Here is a 22,316-nt window from a genome sequence, read left to right on the forward strand (position 1 = left end):
GTTGGCTCGCTAGCCGTTTAAAATTTCGCGCGACTTCCGCCCAAGTCGAAGAGCTTTGAGCACGCTGCAGAGTGCCTCGGAAGTTATCTGACTTGCGGCTGCCGATCGATAGACTGATCACCTATCGATCTTTCTTCCCGTCACCGAGCGCAACCCCAGATGTACCCCTTTCCCCGCCGGCTTCGAATTGCGGACGGAATAACTGGCTTGGGCCACGCCAGCTGGAACAACTCATGTGGTTGTTCAGACGTCCGGACCACCTGCGTCGTGATTGCAAGCGGCGTGAGTAAAGTTTTTTGCAACCAATAAGTTGTGTCTGCCTCTCCATTCACCAGCCCGCCCTAACGTACGACCAATTTCTAACGTAACTCGAGTCGGCTTTGGCAGTCCGAGACAAGCAGTAGACCTAGAAGTGGACCAGAAGCACTTCCGGTCCACTTCCAGGTCTGCCACCAAGCACGCGGAGGGGCCCTCCCTTGCTCCTGTGGGATGCTCCATCCACCCCACCATCTCAGCATTCATGAGCCACACCTGGTATCTCGAGGTATGTAGAAAAATCATATAAAGCTGTGTCTATGGCCAAATCACTGATTCTCCAAATCAGAATCGAATCTTCAGATTCATCTCAATCAGTGAATCGAATCACTGTCTCCCAAATTGGGCTGAATCCAAATCTGAATCGAATATGGCCCACTTCGCACACCCCTAGTAGGCAACCACACTTTAAGTAATAGGTTTTCATTTGTTCCCGTATAGGTGGGAGGTTTATCTATGCAATGGCTTGTGCAAATTTGAAAACCGCCTGGGAAAATTCAGCCTCCAAATAATTAATACTTCATTCTTTGCACAAATAAGATGGACTTAAACACAAGCAAACAGGAATTCTTGTTTTGTCTCTGTATATTTGTTTGTATCCTGTTTTCTAATATTTAGCCCAAGAGCTAAAATAAACAACTGCTTCCTTTCAGGGATAAATTTAGGGATTACTTCCAAAACTTCAACAAGGCCTTTTACAAGATGGATAAAAATAGAGATAGCTATATAACAATAGATGGCCTGTGCAGGATACTGCAGGAATTAAACTATTCTCTCAATGAAGATTAGTTCAACCGCCTTCTATGCAGGTTTTCATTCATTCTCTTTGGGCCCAGTTCAGCAACATACTTAAGCATGTATTTCATTTAACATGTCCTGACAAAGTCAAGTACCTGCCTGCTTAAGATTACCCCTGTGTTTAAGTATTTTGCTAGACCTAGTGTCACAGGCCAGCTGGGCACTGTGAGTGGATCAATTTAGTTGCAGGCTGACTGAGTGCTGCAACTGTATCAGCCACTGGGCTGTTTGGTTTGGGATCGAGGAGGTGGAGTTGGGAGTGAAGCAATGACAAGTTTCACTTATAACAGTAAAAATGAATTTTAATTATAACAGCAAAAAATATAGTTTACACGTATAACAGTTAGTAAAAAGGTTAAGCTAATAAACAGACAACATAACAATAAAAGATAAAAGTTGGCAGTGATAATAAAAACAGACAGACAAATCAACAAAGAGTTCCCACTTGGTTAGCAACTTATCAATAGTCCCTCAGTGTCAGGTACAGTCAAGTTGATTCAGCGAAGTCAGGCATCCCCGATCCATGCTGTCAGAGGAAATACCAGGGAGGATCCCTCAGTCAGGATCCAGTCCTCGCTTGCTCTGGAAGTAAGGGATACGGGGGGCATGGGACAGCAATGACCATTCTGTTCCATCCTTCCTGCTGGTCACTTAACGTGCATGTTCTTTTATATCCTGTTCTATACTAATCTGTTGGCTATAGAGCCACTCACAATCTTACCCTATGGGGTTAAAAGGTGTTAGAAATCATTATAATAGGTTACCGCCCAAGCTTGGGTTTACCCAATAAGCAAATCACACCACATCACTTTGGGGTTTGAAATGAGCAATTTCCCACCCAAGTCCATCCTACTTAAATTTTTTTTAAGGTGTGTTAATTATACCTTGTGGTTAGGTTTGTTAATCTTACTGACCTTTGAGCAAAAATTTATTAAATCAGCTAAGTCTGCAGTTTCATTTTTTTAGTTCTGTTTTTTAAAACTTATGCCAGTCTCATGATTGATACAAAGTTATATATAACGTTATGGGTTATACTCCAGACAGGCCGGAAGCGTCTGCAGGAAGCAGTTTCATAAGCTCTATTTTTGCCAATATTTATTATGTGCCTTATCAGATACTCTCAAAAACCAGATTTAGGTCACCTGGTCGTAGAAGGAAATGAGATTGGTCAAGCAAGACCTACCCGCAACAAACCTGTGCTGGCTATCCCTTAAGATGTTGACATCGGCCAGTCCATTAAGGATGGCCTCTTTAATAAACTTTTCTAAGATCTTCCCTGGGATAGAAGTCAGGCTAATGGGCCTATAGTTAGCCGGATCCACTTTCCTCCCTTTCTTGAAGATAGGCACCACATTGGCCTTCTTCCTATGTCAATATTAAGATTGCTAGAATTTTTTTAATCCTACCAATATGTCAATATATACATTCTGTTTTGCATATGGATGTCATCAACACACATCAAGAAATAGAATCTCTTCTTTTAAGGTGTAAGGGGCATGAAGAACTTACTAATAAATATATCCAGTTTTCTGTCTTATGCAAACCCAACAAGACACATTCCTCAATGTCATTGGGTTTTGTTCTCAATCTACCATCAGACCAGACTTAAAAAAAATAACAAACTCTTTTCACAGTTCATCTTCAATTGAGTGATCAACTTTTTATGAATTGACACCCTAATAAGAATCTGCTGCTTGTTTCTTTCTCAAAGACCTCTTAATGATAAACACCTCCATTTGTTGTAATTTTGTGCAGATTATTCCTTTCTAGGTCCAAAACAGACTTCTCTAAATAATACAGAGTAGATTAGCATATGTATTTGGTTTTATTACTAAAATTTTAATGCCAACTTGGCAATTTATTTCTTTGCTGAAATGGTGTTGATTATTTCCTTTTCCACAGTGCCTCCAATAGCCAGCTTGACACTAGCAATACGTGGGAGTGATGTGCAGCTGCAAGATGCAAAATCAGGGCTCTTGAATGTATTTTCTTAGTAGCAGATATTGGGTCTGTGTTTAATTTATTTTCCAGCTTGTTTTCATAATGCTTCTTTTTTATTTAACCGACTCTCTGTATTAATTAGACATTCTTATAACTGGATACTCTGGTGATTGGTGGCTTAGGCATTGGTCCTCAGTGATTTGCGATGAAAACAGATGACAAGGCTACATTACAGTAATTTATTCTATTACTAGGGAATATCAGACTATGGGACCACCTACTAGTAAGTCCTTGATGCTTCATGGCCTGCTTTCCCCACAATACCTGTAGCAGTTGTCAGTGATTTATCACAGCATGTTTTATCACAGCACAACAAATGTACTCACTGCTCATAGAATTATCTCTAGATAGTCTTTGGGTGAGATCCTACTCTCATTTATCCCGGGTAAACCTGACTCCAGTGGAAGCCAATGGATTTCCACTTTGACTAATTTCCTAGCAAATTCTATGAACAGACTGTACTGGATGTGTACTGGGGTAAGTGACAGAAAAATTTGCTCTTTGATATTGTGACTTTTTTGTGGTTCTGAACTCCGCAAGCTGACCCTTACCTGGCCCTCTGTATTAAAATTAGACATTCTTGTACACTACAAGTCAGAACTATTCCTTTTTCTTTGTTGTAAATCTAGTAAACATTGTTTCATTTAATGGCTTTTTATCATGAAGCACTGGAAAAAGGCTCTTTAAAGAATTAAGTAATTTTATCCACTCCCCTTCTAAATCTTCTCTTTTTCATTCTAAATAATGCAGTCTATCTACAAATGTAAGTCTTGTCTTAATTCTAGTTTTTTTATGGTGAAACATTCTTGAAGTAATAGGAAGAATGCAGTTTTGTAAAGAAGTCCTCTGCAAAACATCTCAAAACCCCAAGGCAAGAATGCTTTTCCCATGCTGCTTTTTGATGCAAAAATGTATTTGCTGTTTATACCTGGAGCTATCTATAAGCATGCGTGTAACCCACTGAATTTCCTCTGTGACAACGAGCAGTTCTCTTCAGTGCCTGTGATGTGCCAGATACTACTAAAAAATGTGAGAGCAGACTTCAGGGAGTTCAGGCCAGATTCTCCAGTACAATCTGGCCCTAGCCAGCCAAACACAGAATTCTCTGTTGTGGAAGGATTTCTCCAGTTCCTGTGCAAGGCACTCCAACTTTCAGACCAATGCGCAGGCTGAGGGAGAAAGAATATATGTCAGAGGCAGAGTAAGGCTGACCTCTACTATACTGTACTTTCACTTGTCTCTGACACCTTACAGAAGTGGCTTAGGTTAAAACAGCCCATCAGCTGCTTGGTTATTGCCAGTGGTGCAGTCAGGAAGCTGTAAAAGGTGCCATGGTGACCCTATGTCAGATGGACCTCAAATACCCTTCCATTACATGAAGACTTGATTTGCTTTCCTACCACTTGATGAATAGTAGGTAGTTTGTCCAGTGGCTAAAAACAGAAGACCGGGAGTCAGAACTCCTGAGTTCCATCCCTGGGAGTAACTGCCTAGATGATTTTCTTAGGATTGATTTTTGGATGTGCACAGCAGGGGAAAGTCCTGCCAAAAGCAATAGGAAACACAAGCACCTTTGAAAATCAACATAACAATCTTTCTTTCTCTCAGTTGCCTTGTCTTTAACACAGTGATAATGAAGCTTCATAGGGTATTATGAAGCTCAAGTAATTCTTCAAAAGCATTTTTAGATTCTGGGACGAAAAGACTTTTGTACAGGGCAAAGTGCAAACCATCTTTTTGTTCTTGTTTGCACAGTGTTTAATACAATGGAGTCCTGGACCCTGACTGGGGCTCCTGGACACATGTCAGAAAGCAAATAATAATCCATATAATTAATTAGTAGCATTAATAATGGGAAACATCTTTTAAAAATGTGGTATCTGATTCTGGTTTTTTCCCCTTAGCTTAGGAATCAGCATTCATGACAGCAAGCTCTCTTATGTTGATTTCCTGAGAGCCTTTGATGATAGCAGAGCATCTAAATACCAGCAGAGACAAAAGCAGGCTGCACCACCTGCAAGTTGCACAATGCTCAGCTTAAAAAAGACCCTAAGATCAAAGAAATAGTTACATCTTCATACGATTTGTTATACAAGGTAAGTTGTATGTGGCCAGAACATGACATTTTTTGTCTAGCTGGGTCCAGCCCAGTTGTTTGCTGCTCAGAAAGGGTGCCCCAAATCCCAGAGCAGTAGAAGCAGGGTTCACTATAAAAGTATCATGTTCAGTCTTATGGGAGAAAGCATCTATCTTAGTTCTGTAGCATTAGCTCCTGGTAGTTACAGGAAGCAATAACAATAAGCCTAGAGCTCTGGGAGGGGAAAGACTGGGGAGTAAAAAAGAAAAAATGGGATCTCAAAGCCGTCCTACAGAATTAATTAGTCCTGTATGAATTGGGCTCTTCCAAATTGCCACTCACATCTTACAGCTTTCCTGAGCTGGGATTTATTACACATAGAGACAACATCATGGGGTGGTGGGTCATTATGATTTACCAGCATGAGCTAAGAAAGCTCATTTTACCATGGAGTTACACAGGCCATCCCAGAGGCAGGGTCTAATCTACTGAATAGACTTTTAGACTGGACATCTAGAAGTGTTCCATTATCAGCTCTGCTCTTGAATTTCTTGGAGGTTTTGGAAAAGACACTTACCTTCTTTGTGCCTTGGTTTCCCCACTTGGAAAATGGGGAGAATAATAATTGCCTGTCTTTAAATAGCATTTGGAGATGTCTTTGGAAGAAAAGTGTCATGCTTTATTTTGTAGTCACTACTATAATCCTCAAATCTCCTGAAACCCTGAAACCAAAAGGAGACATAGAAGTGCCCAATAGAAACATGTTAGGATTAGTCTTAAGGATAGGGAAGAACAATCAATGAGACCTTGATGGAAGCATTCCCCTTCCATAAATAGAATCACAGGGCCAAGTGAGCTGAATGGACACTTTGGTTGTGAGAAGTGACATTCACATGTTTATAAATGATGTCAGAGGGTTAAAAAAGGTTCTGTTTCCTTGAAGGTTGTCTCCATTTTGATCTGCCCAGACCCATATTTAGTTTAAGAATTACTTATTTTAGACCTTGGATGCTGCTAATTATACCATGCCACAGGAGCACTCATGCAGTAGTTGCTGTTAAGTATTTTCAACAGTGCTATGCATTATAGAATTATAGAAAATTAGGGTTGGAAGGGACTTCAGGAGGTTTCATAGTTTCATAGTTTTAGGGTCGGAAGGGACCTAATAGATCTTCTAGCCCGACCCCCCGCCAGGGCGGGAGAACAACAAAAGAACCCAAAACAAAAAACGGGACTCAAATGAATCCAGCCAGGTAGGTATCCAGCCTCTTCTTAAAGATCCCCAGGGTAGGGGCCAGCACCACCTCCCTTGGAAGTTGGTTCCAGCTCCTAGCCGCCCTAACTGTGAAGTAGTTTTTTCGGATGTCCAATCTGTACCTCCTCTCCATCAACTTGTGCCCATTACTCCTTGTTATGCCAGCGGGGGCTAGGGGAAACAGTGTCTCCCCCAAACCCTTCTGGTTCCCCCTAGTGAGTTTATAGACGGTCACCAGGTCCCCCCTCAGCCTTCTCTTGTGGAGGCTGAATAGGTTCAGGTCCCGCAGTCTCTCACTGTAGGGTCTGCCCTGTTGTCCCCAGATCATGCGGGTGGCCCTCCTCTGGACCCTCTCCATGTTGTCCACATCCCTCCTGAAATGGGGCGCACAGAACTGGACACAATACTCCAGCTGCGGCCTGACCAGCGTCGCATAGAGGGGGAGGATCCCCTCCCTGGCTCTACTCGAGATGCACCTGTGGATGCACGACAAGGTCCGGTTAGCCCTGCCAACCATGACCTCTCATTGTCGGCCCATGTTCATCTTGGAGTCAATAATGACACCAAGATCCCTTTCCGCCTCCGTGCTCTCAAGTAGGGAGTTTCCCATCGTATAAGTGTGCTGCTGGTTCCTAATACCCAAGTGCAGCACCCTGCACTTGTCCGTATTGAAACACATCCTGTTCCTGTTTGCCCACCCCTGTAACCTATCCAGATCCTTCTGCAATCTCTCTCTCCCTGCTAGCGTGCTCACCTCCCCCCAAATTTTGGTGTCATCAGCGAATTTAAACAGGTTGCTTTCCACCCCAGCATCAAGATCGCTGATGAAGAAATTGAACAGCGCAGGCCCCAGGACCGAGCCCTGGGGGACTCCACTACCCACCTCCCCCCAAGTCGAGTATGATCCATCCACCACCACCCTCTGAGTGCGACCCTTCAGCCAATCTGCAATCCATCTGACTGTGTAGGCATCTATGCCACAGTCGCCTAGTTTATTAATTAGGATGGGGTGAGAGACGGTGTCAAAGGCCTTGCTGAAGTCCAGAAAGACTACATCCACCGCGACACCTGCGTCCATGGCCTTTGTGACCTGATCATAAAAGGCAATCAGGTTGGTCTGACATGATCTCCCCCTAATAAGTCCATGCTAGGTCATCTAGTCCAACCCCAAATATAGATATAGGACTCTCAATAGCACAGCATAGCATTTATATTAAATATTACTTGTGCCCACTTGTGTTGAATTCTCTCTCACTTACTGGACAGCCAAAGTACATCTTGCAGTAAACTCAGAGTTACCTGACTAAAAAGTAGGAACGATTCTATTACTGTCTCTCAGTGTGTAAGCGCCCCCATTATAGGAATCAGATTGCCCAACAGAAACATGCAGATATCTCTTTATTCTTATAATGGGAGCACTTACACACCTGGGCACATCTATATGTGCACTTTAATGAGCATTAACCTATTTTAATGCACGTTAAAGCATCACAAAAACCATGCTCTTTAGCTAATAATGCACATTAAAATAGGCTAATATGCATTTTTCTAGTACCTGACAATGGAGGTACTAGATTTCATGCACATTCTGTAAAGCACATCAATGAACGTGTAGATACCCCCCACCTCCTCAGCGTGGGTAATAGACTTCTCCTACATTTTTGTGGTGTAACTCAGAACTGGTTGCAAACTGTACTTTGATTATAGGAAATAGAATCCCACACTGTCTATCTTGTCAGGAAAAAACAGCTTTTGATCCTAGCAAAATTTGGGGAGGCAGACTCTGCTTTGTCAATGGAGATAGTAATTTGGAGGTTATGTGATACAAGAGCCCATCCTTTGATATGAAACAGCTTCTGTCTTATCGTTTAGCTCGGAAAGGCTAGAAATAGGTGTCACCTAATGATGTGGATCACCTGTGTTGCAATTTGTCATGGCACAACCAATCCACTTCATTGGGCAAAACACATCACCACTCGTCCTGTCCCAGGTGGTGTGGGAAAGGGGGTGATATGATATCCCTTCTTTCCCCGCTCAGTCAGACCCACTCCCCCATGATCAGGGCGGGGATGGGGAAGTGGTGTCACTTCTGCAATCACAGGAGATAGGTCTGGGTGAGCAGGGAACCCCAGTTTCCACACTTATGAAGAGGCATGGGTGCCCAGGGTTGCTGGAAAGTATGAGCAGCTCACACTGCAGCTCACTACCTTTTGTTGCACCTCTGATTTTCCTTTGATGTGGTGCAACACAGTGTAATAATGTCTATTAACTTGCTATTTGTACCACTCTAAACTTTTTTATGGTGGCACAAATGAGATGTCCAGCAATGTCTGTTTCCACCCTCAAAAACCAGGACTTTGTCCAAGAAGAATCATGTCAAACACCCTTGTGTGGGAGAGTATGATAGCTTCCCTCTCCTTTCTGAGGCCTTTCACAGTTACTTAAAGAGATGTACTAAACAACCTGGTCTCAAAAACAGGAAAAGGTGAAGTTAAAAGTGGAGTTTAGTACAGTTCAGTTTACAAACCAAAAACCATCACCAAATTTTCTTTAAAAAAATCTATTCTTCAGACAAAACACAAAAAGTCTTCAAATGAATAGTTAAGTTATATAGCTGGAACCTCTCTGCAATGTATTCATTTCCCAGTCATCTTTACCATGCCTGGGTTACACTGCCTACCCCAACCTTGACTATCCCATCATTGTGAAAAAAATATAGGCCAAGATTAAAAGAATACTGTTACATATTCAAGGGATCTATTTATAATATGAAGTGTATTGCAGAATTACTTTAGCAAATAATGTCAAGTTTTCTGTATATACAATAGTTAATGTTATTAAAATATGAAGCCATTATTTATAATAATGTTCATAAAAATGCTCTTCAACCTATGAAGCCATGAAGAAACATATAGAACTTTGCCATAATTGTGACTGGGACTATCTTAATTTCAAAACTTGTATGACATTTAAATCAATTGTTTTTATATCTTGCATCTTATGCCTATTACAGACTAAAATAAGGTGACAGAATTAAATTGGGTTGGTGGTACTAATTGAGTGGGTGGCATAGGGAATGCCTAGCAGTTGATTGCCTCCTGATATCTTCTTTTGATACACTCAGGTTGCCTGAAATTGGCCATACCTCCTCTAGTTCTTTGCATTCTCTTAAATATCCTGTGTTGGAATGGAATCCAGGATGCAATGAAATTAATCCATTTCCTCTGGACTAAAGAGTCATTGGAAAACTCCCCCTAAACACACGGAACAGGTACTATACCAGGTAAAGCACGAATGCAGGTACTAAAATGAGAGGTCATGTGCTCATCTCTCATCTATGCCTTTAAACAGAAGAAGAAAACCTGAGAATGGAGGTACTTCTCAAAGCACATGTCGACACGTGCATTTATGCCATCTTAAATTTACTGTGAGGCTTCCAATTCAATTCAAAGAGATTAATGGGTCTTCTGATTTGATTCAGATTCAGAGATTCAGCCACCGAATTGGGCTGAATCTCCTCCAAATCAAATAAGTGACCGAAGCTTTGCATGGTCTAGTGTGGACTGACTTGGAACTAAACTTAGTCCCAAGTCAGTCCACACACAAAGTGTTACTGTTCAGTAACTAATTGGGTGTAAATTTGATACCTGCATGATCCAGGTATCAAATTTACACTCAAGTCAGTTTAATGTGCACTATGGGTGTGCATGTGTGCCTGTACTGCTCAGTAATTTTGGTTACTGCGCGGTAAAGGCACACATGTAGATGTGCCCAAAATGTATTTTTGGCAGTAGAGAAAGTTAAGATAACGTCAGTAGAACAGCCAGTCAGAAGTCTTCAGATGCTGCAAAATAGGTACAAACTAGTACACTCAATCAGTTCAATTTCTCCTTACTTAAGACAGACATCTCAAACATTTTTGTTCATTTCTTTTTTTGTCTGATAGATCATAGTTGCATAGTTGGGTATTTTGAAATAATTTGCTATAAAATGTCTACCTGCTCTTACCACGTATTTAGCCTTTAGAAGATGTTGTAATTTAGTGAAAGATGTGTTTGTTTAATGCACATGAATATGGTATGATTTTTGTTTGATTTTATAGAAATGCTGTTTGATTTCAGAATAGTCGGTAACTGTCCCATCCCAGTAGGACTTCATCAAAATGGTTCAAACTCCTTTTGTTTCTTCATATGCAAAATGCCTGTAGATCTCGTTCAATTATAAACATTGGCCACTAATAAATGGCAATGCTAAAAGGAAAACGGTTTTGATATACTAAATGTTTTTACAGTGACTTCCCTCTTTATTTTCTTAGGCTTTTTCCTTGTTTGCTATGGATGGCACTGGGTTAGTTAAAGTGCTGGAGTTCCATCAGGTACTTGACCATTTCTGTTTTAAATTATCGAACAAACAATTCAGGCACCTTTTCAAGAAGCTGAAGCTCTGTGAACCACACACAGTAGATTGGAAAATTTTCTTGCATAATATTCGCCTCCTCTCAGACGTAAGAAAATTTAGCAAGCTATAGGATGTTTCATTGAAAGATGAACCCAGACCCCTTCAAAATGAATGAATGAAAAGACTAGGCATGTTCAATACTCAGATGCTGGCATCTTTTTTCTGTTGGCACTCATCCTTATGAGTTCCCCCATGTAGGCAAACCCTTGGATCGACAGGAATTTGTTTGCAGCATTGTTGCCATAAGATGCTAATTTGGGATGGAATTGGATGCAACTTCCTCTGTGGAAGATCTCTTGATGTCTGTGGATGTTGAAGGTTCTATTGAGTAAGCAGTGAGTTAAGAGAAATGAATAGAAGTCTACTAAACATGGCTTTCAATGGTTAGTCAAATATTTTGCTATGAACAAAAGTATTATAACATGAGTGGCAAGTATACATCTCAGAAGTTCAAATTCTGAGGGCTTATCTACCTAAGGAAGTTGACACAGATTAAAAGAGTGTATTAAGTTAAAACAGAATCAGTCTTGTTGATTATCATCTTGTGTGAAATCTCTCTTTCTAGTATATGGGCCCCTTTTTCCAAATTAGGTTAATCCACTTGCAAAGCAAATTGAGATAAGCTAGTTTAAGGACAATTTCACTCTGATTTTGTGTGTCCAGAAAAGTATTTAATGTGGTTTATCCAATCCATCTTAACAACGTATTCATATTAAACTTCCTGAATATTCTCAGCCCCGAGTAAATATAAAGGAAATTTAAATTGGCAGAAATTACAACTGTTTCTGATGTCCTCAGTGAGCACGTTGCACCAATTTAAACTTCCTCTACACTTGCTTAAGATTCACTTCCATTTAATTGTGCCTGAGTCTGGTTCCTATGGGCAGACACTTGTGACCACATGGATTCCTATTCAAGTTTCTGGCACTCCACACAAATGTGTGTCTGTCTGCACAGATCAGATTTCAGCACTGAGACTTTAGTAACGCTTCCCTGCATGTAATAATTAACAGAAGTACATGTGGTGGGCCAGTAGGGGGTGCTCCTGCATTGAGCCACCCACCTCACTGTGCCCGACCACCTTCCAGGTTCCGAGTGCCTCCCTGGGGGCGCCTCTCGTTTGTCTGACCCCCTTCCTGGACCACACCCACTAGCCTGGGGGTTCCACTGCCACCACCCAGGGCTGGGCTTGATTCTGGATTTGTGCACCCTGGGCAACACAGGCCTAGTAGCCCTCAAGGGTACTTGATTCACTTCAAGAACTTGGGATGCTTCCCTCAGTCAGAAGCACAAGTAGCGGTCTCCCTTAGTCAGCCGGACCAAGGGAACCCCCAGGCATAATCTAGACCCACTCCCAATAAGTCTCCCACACTAGGTACAAAGGAGAACTTTATTGGTTACAAAGGGTAGGGTTAGAATAGGGTACAGGGTAGAGCAATAGCAGAGAAATCCCATAAAGCAAACTCCCCTGGCTGGGTAGCCTTTGATCACGCATCTGAGTTATTGCAAGTTATATATCTCATTAGATCTCAGGTAGCTCACAAGTATCATCCAGAGGCAGGTGGAGATTCCCTTTGGAGACAGACAGTTCCTTGATCATGAGTTTTGAGAGAGAGAGCAAGTTTCAGATGGTTCAGCTCTTCTCACTCTCTGAGTCTTCCTCATGGCTGTTGCCCCCTCCTCCTGGGCAGTCCTTAACTTATATAGCCCTTGTGACCTCATTTACCTGGTCCAATGGAGGCCAGGACCTGTTGGCTGTCAGCCAACCAATTTGAAATGCATCACTAGTTGCTGGGCAGTCTGGCAGTTGCTAACTCCCCAGGGAGTCCAAGCCCCTCACCGAGGTATGATACCAGTCACATAGGCAGAGGAAGCAGGTTTCCCCCCTCCCTCAGGAATGTATCCAGCTTAGGTTACCTAAAGAGATAGGGTAAGGTGTGTATCCTCTGCTGGGCCCATCCTAACCAAATTGTCACAGAGCAGAGTTTTTAGGGAGAAACAGAGGTGGCCTTCCGGCACAGTATGTAAGAAACTATGGGCTAAAGAAGTCATTATCTTGTTTTAATATACATATTCCTTCACCTTCTTCTAGTTCCTTTGTATGTCTTACTACAGATTCCTTACACAATGGTGAGTGAGTGTAAGTGAATCCAAGCAGAGGCATAACTCGGCAGGGACGTAGTAGTTAGGCATAGGACATGGACTGCCAGTGGTAGGGGTAGCTACAATTTTTGTGTCTTTCCTAAGTTGGTGCCCAGGGTTAATGTGTCTGTCCCCTCTGCTCCCCCCTCCCCCTGTGCTTAATTTGTGCCAAAGTATAACGGAGTTTAAGCTACGCTACTTTGCAGTTCATTCATGGATTTGGCCAAAAGCAAGAAAAACATTTTGTGTGTGTTAACAAAGTAGTTCTAAAAATGTAATATAACTTGCATCATATTCTTTAAAGAAGCAGCTACTGGTAACATTTGCACAATAACGCTTGAAGCACAAATAAAATGAAAAAAATTCCACATGACCACCCAATGGAAAAAAAACCATATAAAAAGCCTTTCACTTTATTACTATGGCAACAATAGAATGTTGTGCAAAACAAATCCATATAGAACTATATGGTAATTAAATATTATGTCATAAAGTAGCAACTGAAAAGCCAATGTGATCTTTATTAAATGTCTGTTTATATTCCAAATCAAAAAGTCTGTTAGAAATTAAATAACTGCAAGGTTTGTTTTGAAGAGGAAAAGAGCACTTGCAATTTTAACATCAAGAACGACCCATAAAAAGCTTCAAAATGTTTGTAATGTACTGCAGACTTTATAGATTTATAGGCATGTCAGCTGCTAATAGAAGTTGTTAGATTTATGATAGTGTTTATTATAAGTGTAACTGTGACCCATTTTATAAATTGGCTTGAAATATATATTTTGATTTTGATTTTTGTGAATTTAGCATTTACATTTACAGTATTGTATCTTTTACCACATCCCTTATAACAGGCAATGCCTAGTTAAATACAGGTGGAGGAAAAGTAATTTTATTTATAGTTCTTTTTAAAAAGCCTGTTGATATTATTTTTCAATATTTAAATTTTCCAACATATTACCAAAATGAAATTTTATCTAACATTATGACGTAGATTTACAAGTGTGATCTATTGTGATCTACGCAGATATAGGTTTAATAATAGTCGATTTCTGTTTACTTCATGTTATGCCTGTGTAACATTGGATTTCAATGGAGTGATGCCAGTGTAAATCCTCTTGTAGGAAAGAGGTTGATCAGTCCCAACAGATGTGTTGTTTTTAAAGCAGTATATGTGTATGTTATTGTAACAGTCCTTTGGCAAGTTTTAAAGTTAGTTAAGTTTGATAGCCAAGTTTTTATTCTATTGTATCTTGATCCTCAAGAGGCTCTCTCACCAACTGCTTTTGTACTCATTGTTTCAAGATGCTGAGCATTTTCCTTCCAGGGAAAAGGAGGATACCCAGTATCTTATAGGAGCTGCTCAGGTCTCTGTACAGAAGTTTGGTTGGTTTTTTTTTTTAACTCAGTGAATTAAGCCTTTTCTGTGCCACAGGTGGATTAGACAGGATACGTCCATCAGTCAAAATCCAAATCAGGCCAAAAGGGGAAATTAAAAAAATTAAAAAGCACCAGATCCATAAAATGGTCTCCGCCATTTTGAGTTCAAACTAAAATTCCCTTCCTTTGTAATGTCATCCCATCCTGGGGTCAGCATTCATCCCTAGATGAACATGCAATCAACAGAGGAGACTAGATATTAAAATATTCACTTCATCCAAATAAGCAGCAATTTTGACTTGTAAAGTATGTAGCTAAATTAATGACCTACGCAGCTCTTTTAGGCACATTATGGAACATGATCATTATGTTATACAACTTGATCATTGAAGTATATTAAAAAGTAACAAGTAAAATATTCAGCTTGATCATTAAAGTATGGAAAATTTACTGAACTAGTAAAGTCTGAGTTGGGGATGACTTTTGTCTTGAATGGCACCTCATAAATAAAACCCTAAACCACAAAGGCAAAAATTCACAAAACCCAAAGCCATACAGTTTTAAGATATATTTTATGCTTTGAAAACAGCTGAATAAGGGGAAGAAAGAAAATCTTGAGGAATTTCTAAATGTTTTAGTTTTCATGAGTCTTTTGATGGCTTTGGCACAGGCTAATCAGCTTTATGTTCTGATTAATTATACGTAGTATACACTGCAGCTTCTGTAGGACTCACTTGATAGGGACAATTGAGAAGTCAGCTGAATCTCAGTTTTCTGGAGAGGTGCACTTTCAAAAAACAGATCATGTAGCTGCATCTTAGAATATGCTTCATCACCCTTTTGGATTAGCCTGTCATGCTCATCAATGACCTGGGTAGACCTCTTCCACATAAAATAAAGAGCCTAGTGCACTACTCAGAATTTTCCTGCTGGAAACTGCATCTAGGGATCAGACCTAGAAATAGTAAAGTATTCAAAGATCTACTGAACTAGGAAAGGAGGCTCTTTGATTTGGGATGGGTGGGAAAGGTTAAAATAACTATTAAAACAGCTACCAGATCCAGAAAATATACTTTTCACTTGGGCATCAATACCAGATTAATAGAAAAAGGAGAGGAAAAAAACTTAAGGAACAGGAGTTATGCATGGGTGGGTCCAACTCTGTGCTCATCATCTTGGCTTCATTGAGAGTTGAGGATACTCAGTGACTTGGTAGAAAACTCTCTATATCTTTAACACCTAGGTCAAGCAGTGAACAGAAGATGCCAAAATGAATGTGAGGGAGGAAAAGAAAGGGAACACTGCTCAGGCTTATTGATGGACGTAAATTTAACTGGCAGGGGATTTGTTGACATGTGAAGAAGGGGTGAAGCTAACAATTTACTTAGTAGAGCTTGTGAAAAACCAGATAACTTCCACTCCAAAGAACTCACTGGTGCACAAGATTGGATTCGCTCTTGCTTGCTCTGTTTCAAAGTCACCTCAGGGAGCTGCTTGTTTGGGACCCCTGCAGGCTTGTCCCATCTCTGAGTGTGCCACTTGGAACCAGACCATGCATTGCTTTGACAGCAGAAGGGAAGTCCTGACTATCCATTTTCATTCCCAGTCCTCCTGGTTGTTAAGGAACTAGCTAGACAGATATAGTTAGCCATGTTAGTCTGAAGTCAAGTTGAAGGTAGGAGAGATATGTACCTTATAGACTAACAACATCCTTTTCCAGGAGGAGTTGTAGATCATTAATAGTATGTCTGAGGTGTTCAAGCCAGGGACTGTAGGTAACAACCAAAGGGACTCTGTTGTCCTTGTCCCAGAGTTGGTATTGTAGCAGGCTGGAGCTGGGTCTGAGTCTGGATTTGTTGATTTGAGTGGCTGTAGCTTTGGGATTGTATTGTAATTTTAGGAATCCCTGCTCCAGATCCTTAATGTGGGTAATTAAGTTAGCTGTGGTGCTCAGTTGGTTTCCAATAAAATGTGGTGGTGCCATTTCAAACCTGTGCTGTAGTGTCTAAGAAATGAAGTTGCTGAGTGGAGTATTCCAGCGTTAGTTTGAAGGAATGACCTGGAAGATGGGATGGAGTGCTCCCTCGGTAAGTTTGCAGATGACACCAAGCTGAAGAAGTAGTAGATGCACAGGAGGGTAGGGCTAGATTCAGAGAGACCTCAACAGTTTGGTGGATTAAACCAAAAGAAATCTCATGAGGTTCAATAAGGACAAATGCAAAATCCTGCACTTAGGGCAGAGTAGTCCTATGAACTGGTACAGGCTGGAGACTAATTGGCTATTCAGCAGCTCTGCAGAAAAGGACCTGGAGGTTACAATGGATTATAAGCTGAATAATGAGCCTACAGTTTGCCTTTGTTGTGAAGAAAACTAACAGCATAGTGGGTTGCATTAATAGGAGCGTTGCCAGCAGATTGAAGGAAGTGATTATTCGCCTCTGTTTGGCACTGGTGAAGCCACATGTGGAGTACGGCATCCAGTTTTGGGCCCTCTGCTACCAAAAGGATGTGGACAAATTGAAAAGAGTTCAGCAGAGGACAGCAAAAATGGTTAGAGGGCCAGGGCACATGACTTATGAGAAGAAGCTGAGGGACCTGGGCTGCTTTGGTCTGGAGAAGAGAAGACTAAGAGGGGATTTAATAACAGCCTTCAACTACCTGAAGGGTGGTTACAAAGAGCTAGACTGTTGTCAGTAGTGTCAGATGACAGAACAAGGAGCAATGGTCTCAAGTTGCAGCAAGGGAAGTTTAGGTTAGATATTAGGAAAAACTTTCTCACTAGCAGGGTAGTAAAGCACTGGAACAGGTTACCCAGAGAGGTTGTGGAATCTCCATCCTTGGAGGTTTTTAAGACTTGGCTTGACAAAGCCTTGGTTGGGATGATCTAGTTGGAGATAGTCATGCTTTGAGCAGGGGTTTGGACTAGATGACATCCTGAGGCCCCTTCCAACCCTCATTTTCTATTATTCTATGATGTGTGGAAGTCATTAAAGTTCTCATGAAATATCTCTCGCAATTCCTTCCCATGTGTCCATACAATGAAGGTGTTGTCAATGTACCTTAGGTAGATCATGGGGATAAGAGGGCAGCTGCAGAGGAAACAAATTTCAATGTCTGTCATAAATACAGTGATATACTGGGGAGCCACGTGTGTCAATGACACTGACACTTGTTTATATGTATAGGAAATCCCCACACCTGAAATAGTTGTGTGTGAGGACAAAGAAGGAGAGTGTAATGGAAACAGAAGCAATTTTCTTGTTGGAGATAATGTTTTTTACACCTTGTAATCTGTCTTCATAGGGAGTACAAGTTGATGTACAGAGATATGACATCCATCGTGTTAGCTGGAAACTTGTCAATGGAGGCCAGTTTCTTTAAGAAATCTATGGTGTCTTTCAAATAGCTGGCAGCTCCAGTTACATATGGGAACAGGATAGAGTCCATTTATCTAATTCACTGTTTAGGTTCTCAGAGGGACTTTATCTCTTGTTGAGGAAAAGAAATTCAACCCAAAGTTCCAAGCAGCAAAGCAGACAGCTCCTCAAAGTGTTATTAGGTAAAGGCCACCAAATCAGTTTGCCCCCTTAAAGGAGTCCCTAATACAGCTGCACAGCCCTGAGTTCTTCAATGTTGTTCCCTTTACAATCTGTCCAACTACAGAAACCGACAACTCCTCTTCTGGTCCCTATCTTCAGACTTCACCCTTCAGACAACATTCTCCTTGTCCATCCTTGCATACATTCTGGCTGCACAGTTTATTTTGTGGCATGTTTATTTCTTTCTCTTTCCTGGAGGTGTTACCTGCAACCTCCATGTTTGCTGAAGTGTCAAAGCTGTTCACATCTCAGTAGATGGCTGTGTCTTCTGTCATGTAGACCAGCAACTTATATCAATATGAACACATTTAAAATGGAAGTATTACGGTAAACCTCATAGTCCATCATCCTTTGACCCCATAAATTTTGCACTCTTGGTTTGCACTCTTGGTTATCCCAAATTTAGCAGAAGAGGTAAAGGCTACCATGCTGTTTATTTTATTGTTAGGTGATTAGGGCACACTCCTGGAAAGTGGGAAAAGTCATTTTGACCCCTGTCAGGCTGAAAAAGGACTTCAAAAAAAGCTCTCCCACTTTGAAGAATATTATTCTAACCACAAGAGCCATTGGGCAAAAGATCAGGACTGCTTCTGCCACCACCAGCAGGTATGGTTGAGAGTGACTGTGGGGTACTGGGCTTATGCCATCTTTGTCAATCAGGCACTAGGTATTCTCAGTGAACACTTATCAGATCATGGACTTCGGTGTAGTTTAGGCATCTGCCAGCTCTGATCTGAATCACAACAGAGCTTAGGAAGGAGGTGCCTATGTGCTTGATACAAATCACTTCTGAACATGTACACCAACTTAAGTTGAGATGCCTAGAGAATTTTTCAAGCCAAAATGGAAGCATTGAATATGCACATAGGTGATTGTGTAGCTGTTGGAGTGGGGTCAATCTAGATCACACTTTGACTTAGATGCCTAAAATTCTGGCTAGGTTCCACTTCAGCACCTATAAAAATGACTTGAACTGGGCCCCAGGGAGGCAGTTATGACCTAATGGGTGAGTGGCAGTGAAAAAGATCAGCAGCAGCTCTATCAACACATTTACATTCAGACAACAGCCTGCCATGCTTTGCATGACTAGGTTTGAAAAACAACTCATCTCCCAGAACATCTTGGACCAATAGTATGCTGATACAGAGGAGTGGACAGAGTCCCTGGAGCTCTCTGCTGGGTTTTTGGAAATGTACAATAGAGTATACATCACAAAGTCAGTGCACAGTGGTGGCTGCATGCCTGTCTCTGGCAACAGTTACTGCCTCAGTCAGTTGTGAGCAAATTTCTACACAGATGCAGGCTCTCCTGACAAAGGCCACATGGTCTGGGCCTGTACAAATTTAGAAAGTGGAAGGATTTAAACTGCTGTAACACCATTTGAATCAAGAAATGGTGACCACATAGATATTCACTTCTAACTGTCAGGAGCAGAGAGAGAATTACCTGTTTGACCCAACAATAGCTGCCAATGAATAACTGAAACTTGAACAATTGAAGATGAATGAGAACCAACCCCATTTGATACCTTCTTCTCCACAGTATGTAAGATGGGGAAGTTTGGTTCTGTACCTTGAGGCTGTAGCCTTGCTTAGAATCAGAGATGTGGCTCATTCATTCCTCGACTGGAGGAACTCTACCCTCCATCCTCCCATGGGGGTGCTCTGGAGACTCCTACCAGCTTCTGTGCCACAGTACGCTGGACTGAGACTGCATCTATCTCCTCATACAAGCTGCTGCAAAAAGTAGCTTAATTACCTGCTCCCTTGCTGTTCCCAGGCATAGCCACAACTTTTCCAGAAAAGGAGCCAGATGATGGAAAGTGGGCAGTAATGGCACACTTAAAAGATCAAGTGCTGGGGGGCTGGCCCAGTGTGGTGTGGTGATAAGCAGCCACATAGCTTGCAGGGTCCATGAGAACTACTAAGTCAGCAAGGACCAGAGGATAGTGGTCCCTGGCTCCCTTCATTGTTCAGTGAGAATAAAAAATGGCCCATCTTTCATCCAGCAGTCTCAGGGACATGTAGGGAGTGGATTGCAGCTCTGTACCGGGCCCTGGCCCTGCACTGTCACTGCCCCGCAATTCCAGCCCCAGTCCTGGCCTTGACCCTGGCCCTTCCTGCTCCTGGGCGCCACTCCCTACCTGCCTGCTCTGTCCAGCACCCTCAGATGGGCCCAGGGCCAGAGAGGATCAATTGGCATCTCCCTGGCCCCCTCCAAGCAGTGTAAACTGCCATGATGGGGGGCCAAAGCTGGGTCAGCAATCCCCCAGCCCTGGCCTTCAACAGCTCGCCAGAACTCCTAGTCAGCACCCCCACCCTACCCCACCCTTCAACAGCTCACCAAAACTCCTTAAGTGGCCCTCCAGCCCAAATAATTGCCCACTCCTGTTGCAGTCAATGGATTAAAGTTGTAATATTTTGAATTTCCCAGATGTTGGTCTGTTTTTTGAAAACAGATGATCAAATAATCATGTTATTTTTTTTTCATTGGCTACATTCTAACATTTTTTTAAATCAAGCTGGAGCAAGTCTTATGAAAAACAAACTTAGATGAAAGTTCTTGAAATATGTTAAGAAAATTATTCCTCCCCAACAGTGTGCATCATTCTGCGAAATATTCCAGAGCACTGATACTTTTACTACTATTACTAAGTCTTTTGCATTATTAGAATAATTAAAAACATAAACACACTGCTTTGCAGATTTCAGAAGGTTAGAAACCCAAAAAGCATCTTTTGTACAGTGCCTGGCTATATTCTTTCCTCCCAGCAGCATGGGTTTGATTCAGTGTCTGCATGTATAATTCCACTTCTCATATTTCTTCTCTTAAGAGTAGAACAATAATACTTATCCTGCAGGTCCAGTTTCTGTAGTGTGGTTAATACTGAAAAGTTTTATTTTCCAATGAAGAGACAGGTTCCTTGTAGTTATAGAAGAAATATGTTTTATTTTCCATTCAGTTATAACAATCATGTGAGAAGTGACAAGGAAACAGGAACACAAGACCAAAAGCTATGTGTTTATTTTCAAGTGTTTTGTATCATGTGAAGCACTAGGGTGGCAAAGCTTGTACTTTTAAACTTACAAAAGTAAAAAATAAAAACTAAATGTTTTGTATATGTTAAGCAACAATTTTTAACTAAAAATTGAATAGTTTACAAGAGCCTTTCATTTTCACTGGTACCTACCAGCACTGCTATAGTAAAATCAGTTGCTATTTGGCATAATGGCAATCCTGTGTTCAGTCTTTCTTGGTTGAATGCTGGCATATGACCCTGAAGAAAAAGTAGTTTATTTTTAAAATGCTTACATTATTTTATTTCTTAATGTCATTTCATACTATACAGTTCCTAGGACTTACTTTTATACATAAAACTTGCCTTCATTTTAAAAACTGAAAATGTTGCTGCTGCTTTTTTCAGAACTAATAGCTGAGGTTTGAATATAGCTTTAAAGTTTAGACAAAGTTTACACTAATGCTACCTTTTTGGAATCCTAGACTTTGGGCAGCACAATGGACTTCTGTGTTTTGCTGTTCTTGAATAAATAAGCAGAAAAACTTAGCTGTTATTTACATTAAAAACAAGTTACTCCAAATACACAATGTTTTAATGAGTTGATTATTTCTTATCACTCTTCCATCTTACCTTCCATACAAAGCAGATTTTAAGCATGCAGAATTCCACTGATTTGAATGGTATTTGTAATAGTATTTATGCACCAACGGTTGTCAGTGTGGAAGCTTTGAAATGGCATGCTGAAAATGGAAATATTATATCTCATGCACTTTTACTTAATACACTTGTTTTCCCCCACACACACACTCACATTTCACCTCACCAGTATTTAGCTGCTGCATCCCTACAATGGGAGATTCCGTTAAAAAAAAGTACAGCAGTTATCTTAGAGATTGAAATCAGGAGAATAATGTATTGTAGGCCCAATTCTGTGTTCCATTATAGTTCATGGTTATATCCCCTTTTTATTCAATGAGATTTCACTAACTGTGTATCTAAGAACCTTAAAGAATATCATATATTGAGACATTTCACCTAATCAGCCCTTACTTCATCCCTTTGTGGTTAGTATTATAGCCCACATTTAATATCACCCACTTCTTTGGACCTCTGTTAAACCACAGATGAGCTTTGAACTTCTTTGCTTATGTTGGCTTAAGTTTCACTATTTACATTGTTAATGCTGGTTGTTGCCTTTTTTCTTCGTGCTTCTTACATGGCTCTTTTTTCCTTTGTGGCATTCCTTGAAAAATGAATTGTGAAGAATTCCTG

At 41.0% G+C, this 22,316-nt stretch overlaps 1 protein-coding gene across 1 annotated transcript in view; it reads left to right on the top strand.

The window, feature by feature from the left end:
* Positions 1–22,316, top strand: part of EFCAB6 (EF-hand calcium binding domain 6) — a 110,485-nt gene that overhangs the window by 60,712 nt on the left and 27,457 nt on the right. The window contains exons 8-10 of the mRNA XM_014523609.1: positions 969–1,103; positions 5,019–5,130; positions 10,762–10,950. Coding sequence (XP_014379095.1) covers positions 969–1,103; positions 5,019–5,130; positions 10,762–10,950 — 436 coding nt within the window. The remainder of the gene's footprint in view (positions 1–968; positions 1,104–5,018; positions 5,131–10,761; positions 10,951–22,316) is intronic.

The sequence above is a fragment of the Alligator sinensis genome, unplaced genomic scaffold, assembly GCF_000455745.1.
Source record: "Alligator sinensis unplaced genomic scaffold, ASM45574v1 scaffold292_1, whole genome shotgun sequence".
In the NCBI taxonomy this organism is placed as follows: domain Eukaryota; kingdom Metazoa; phylum Chordata; order Crocodylia; family Alligatoridae; genus Alligator; species Alligator sinensis.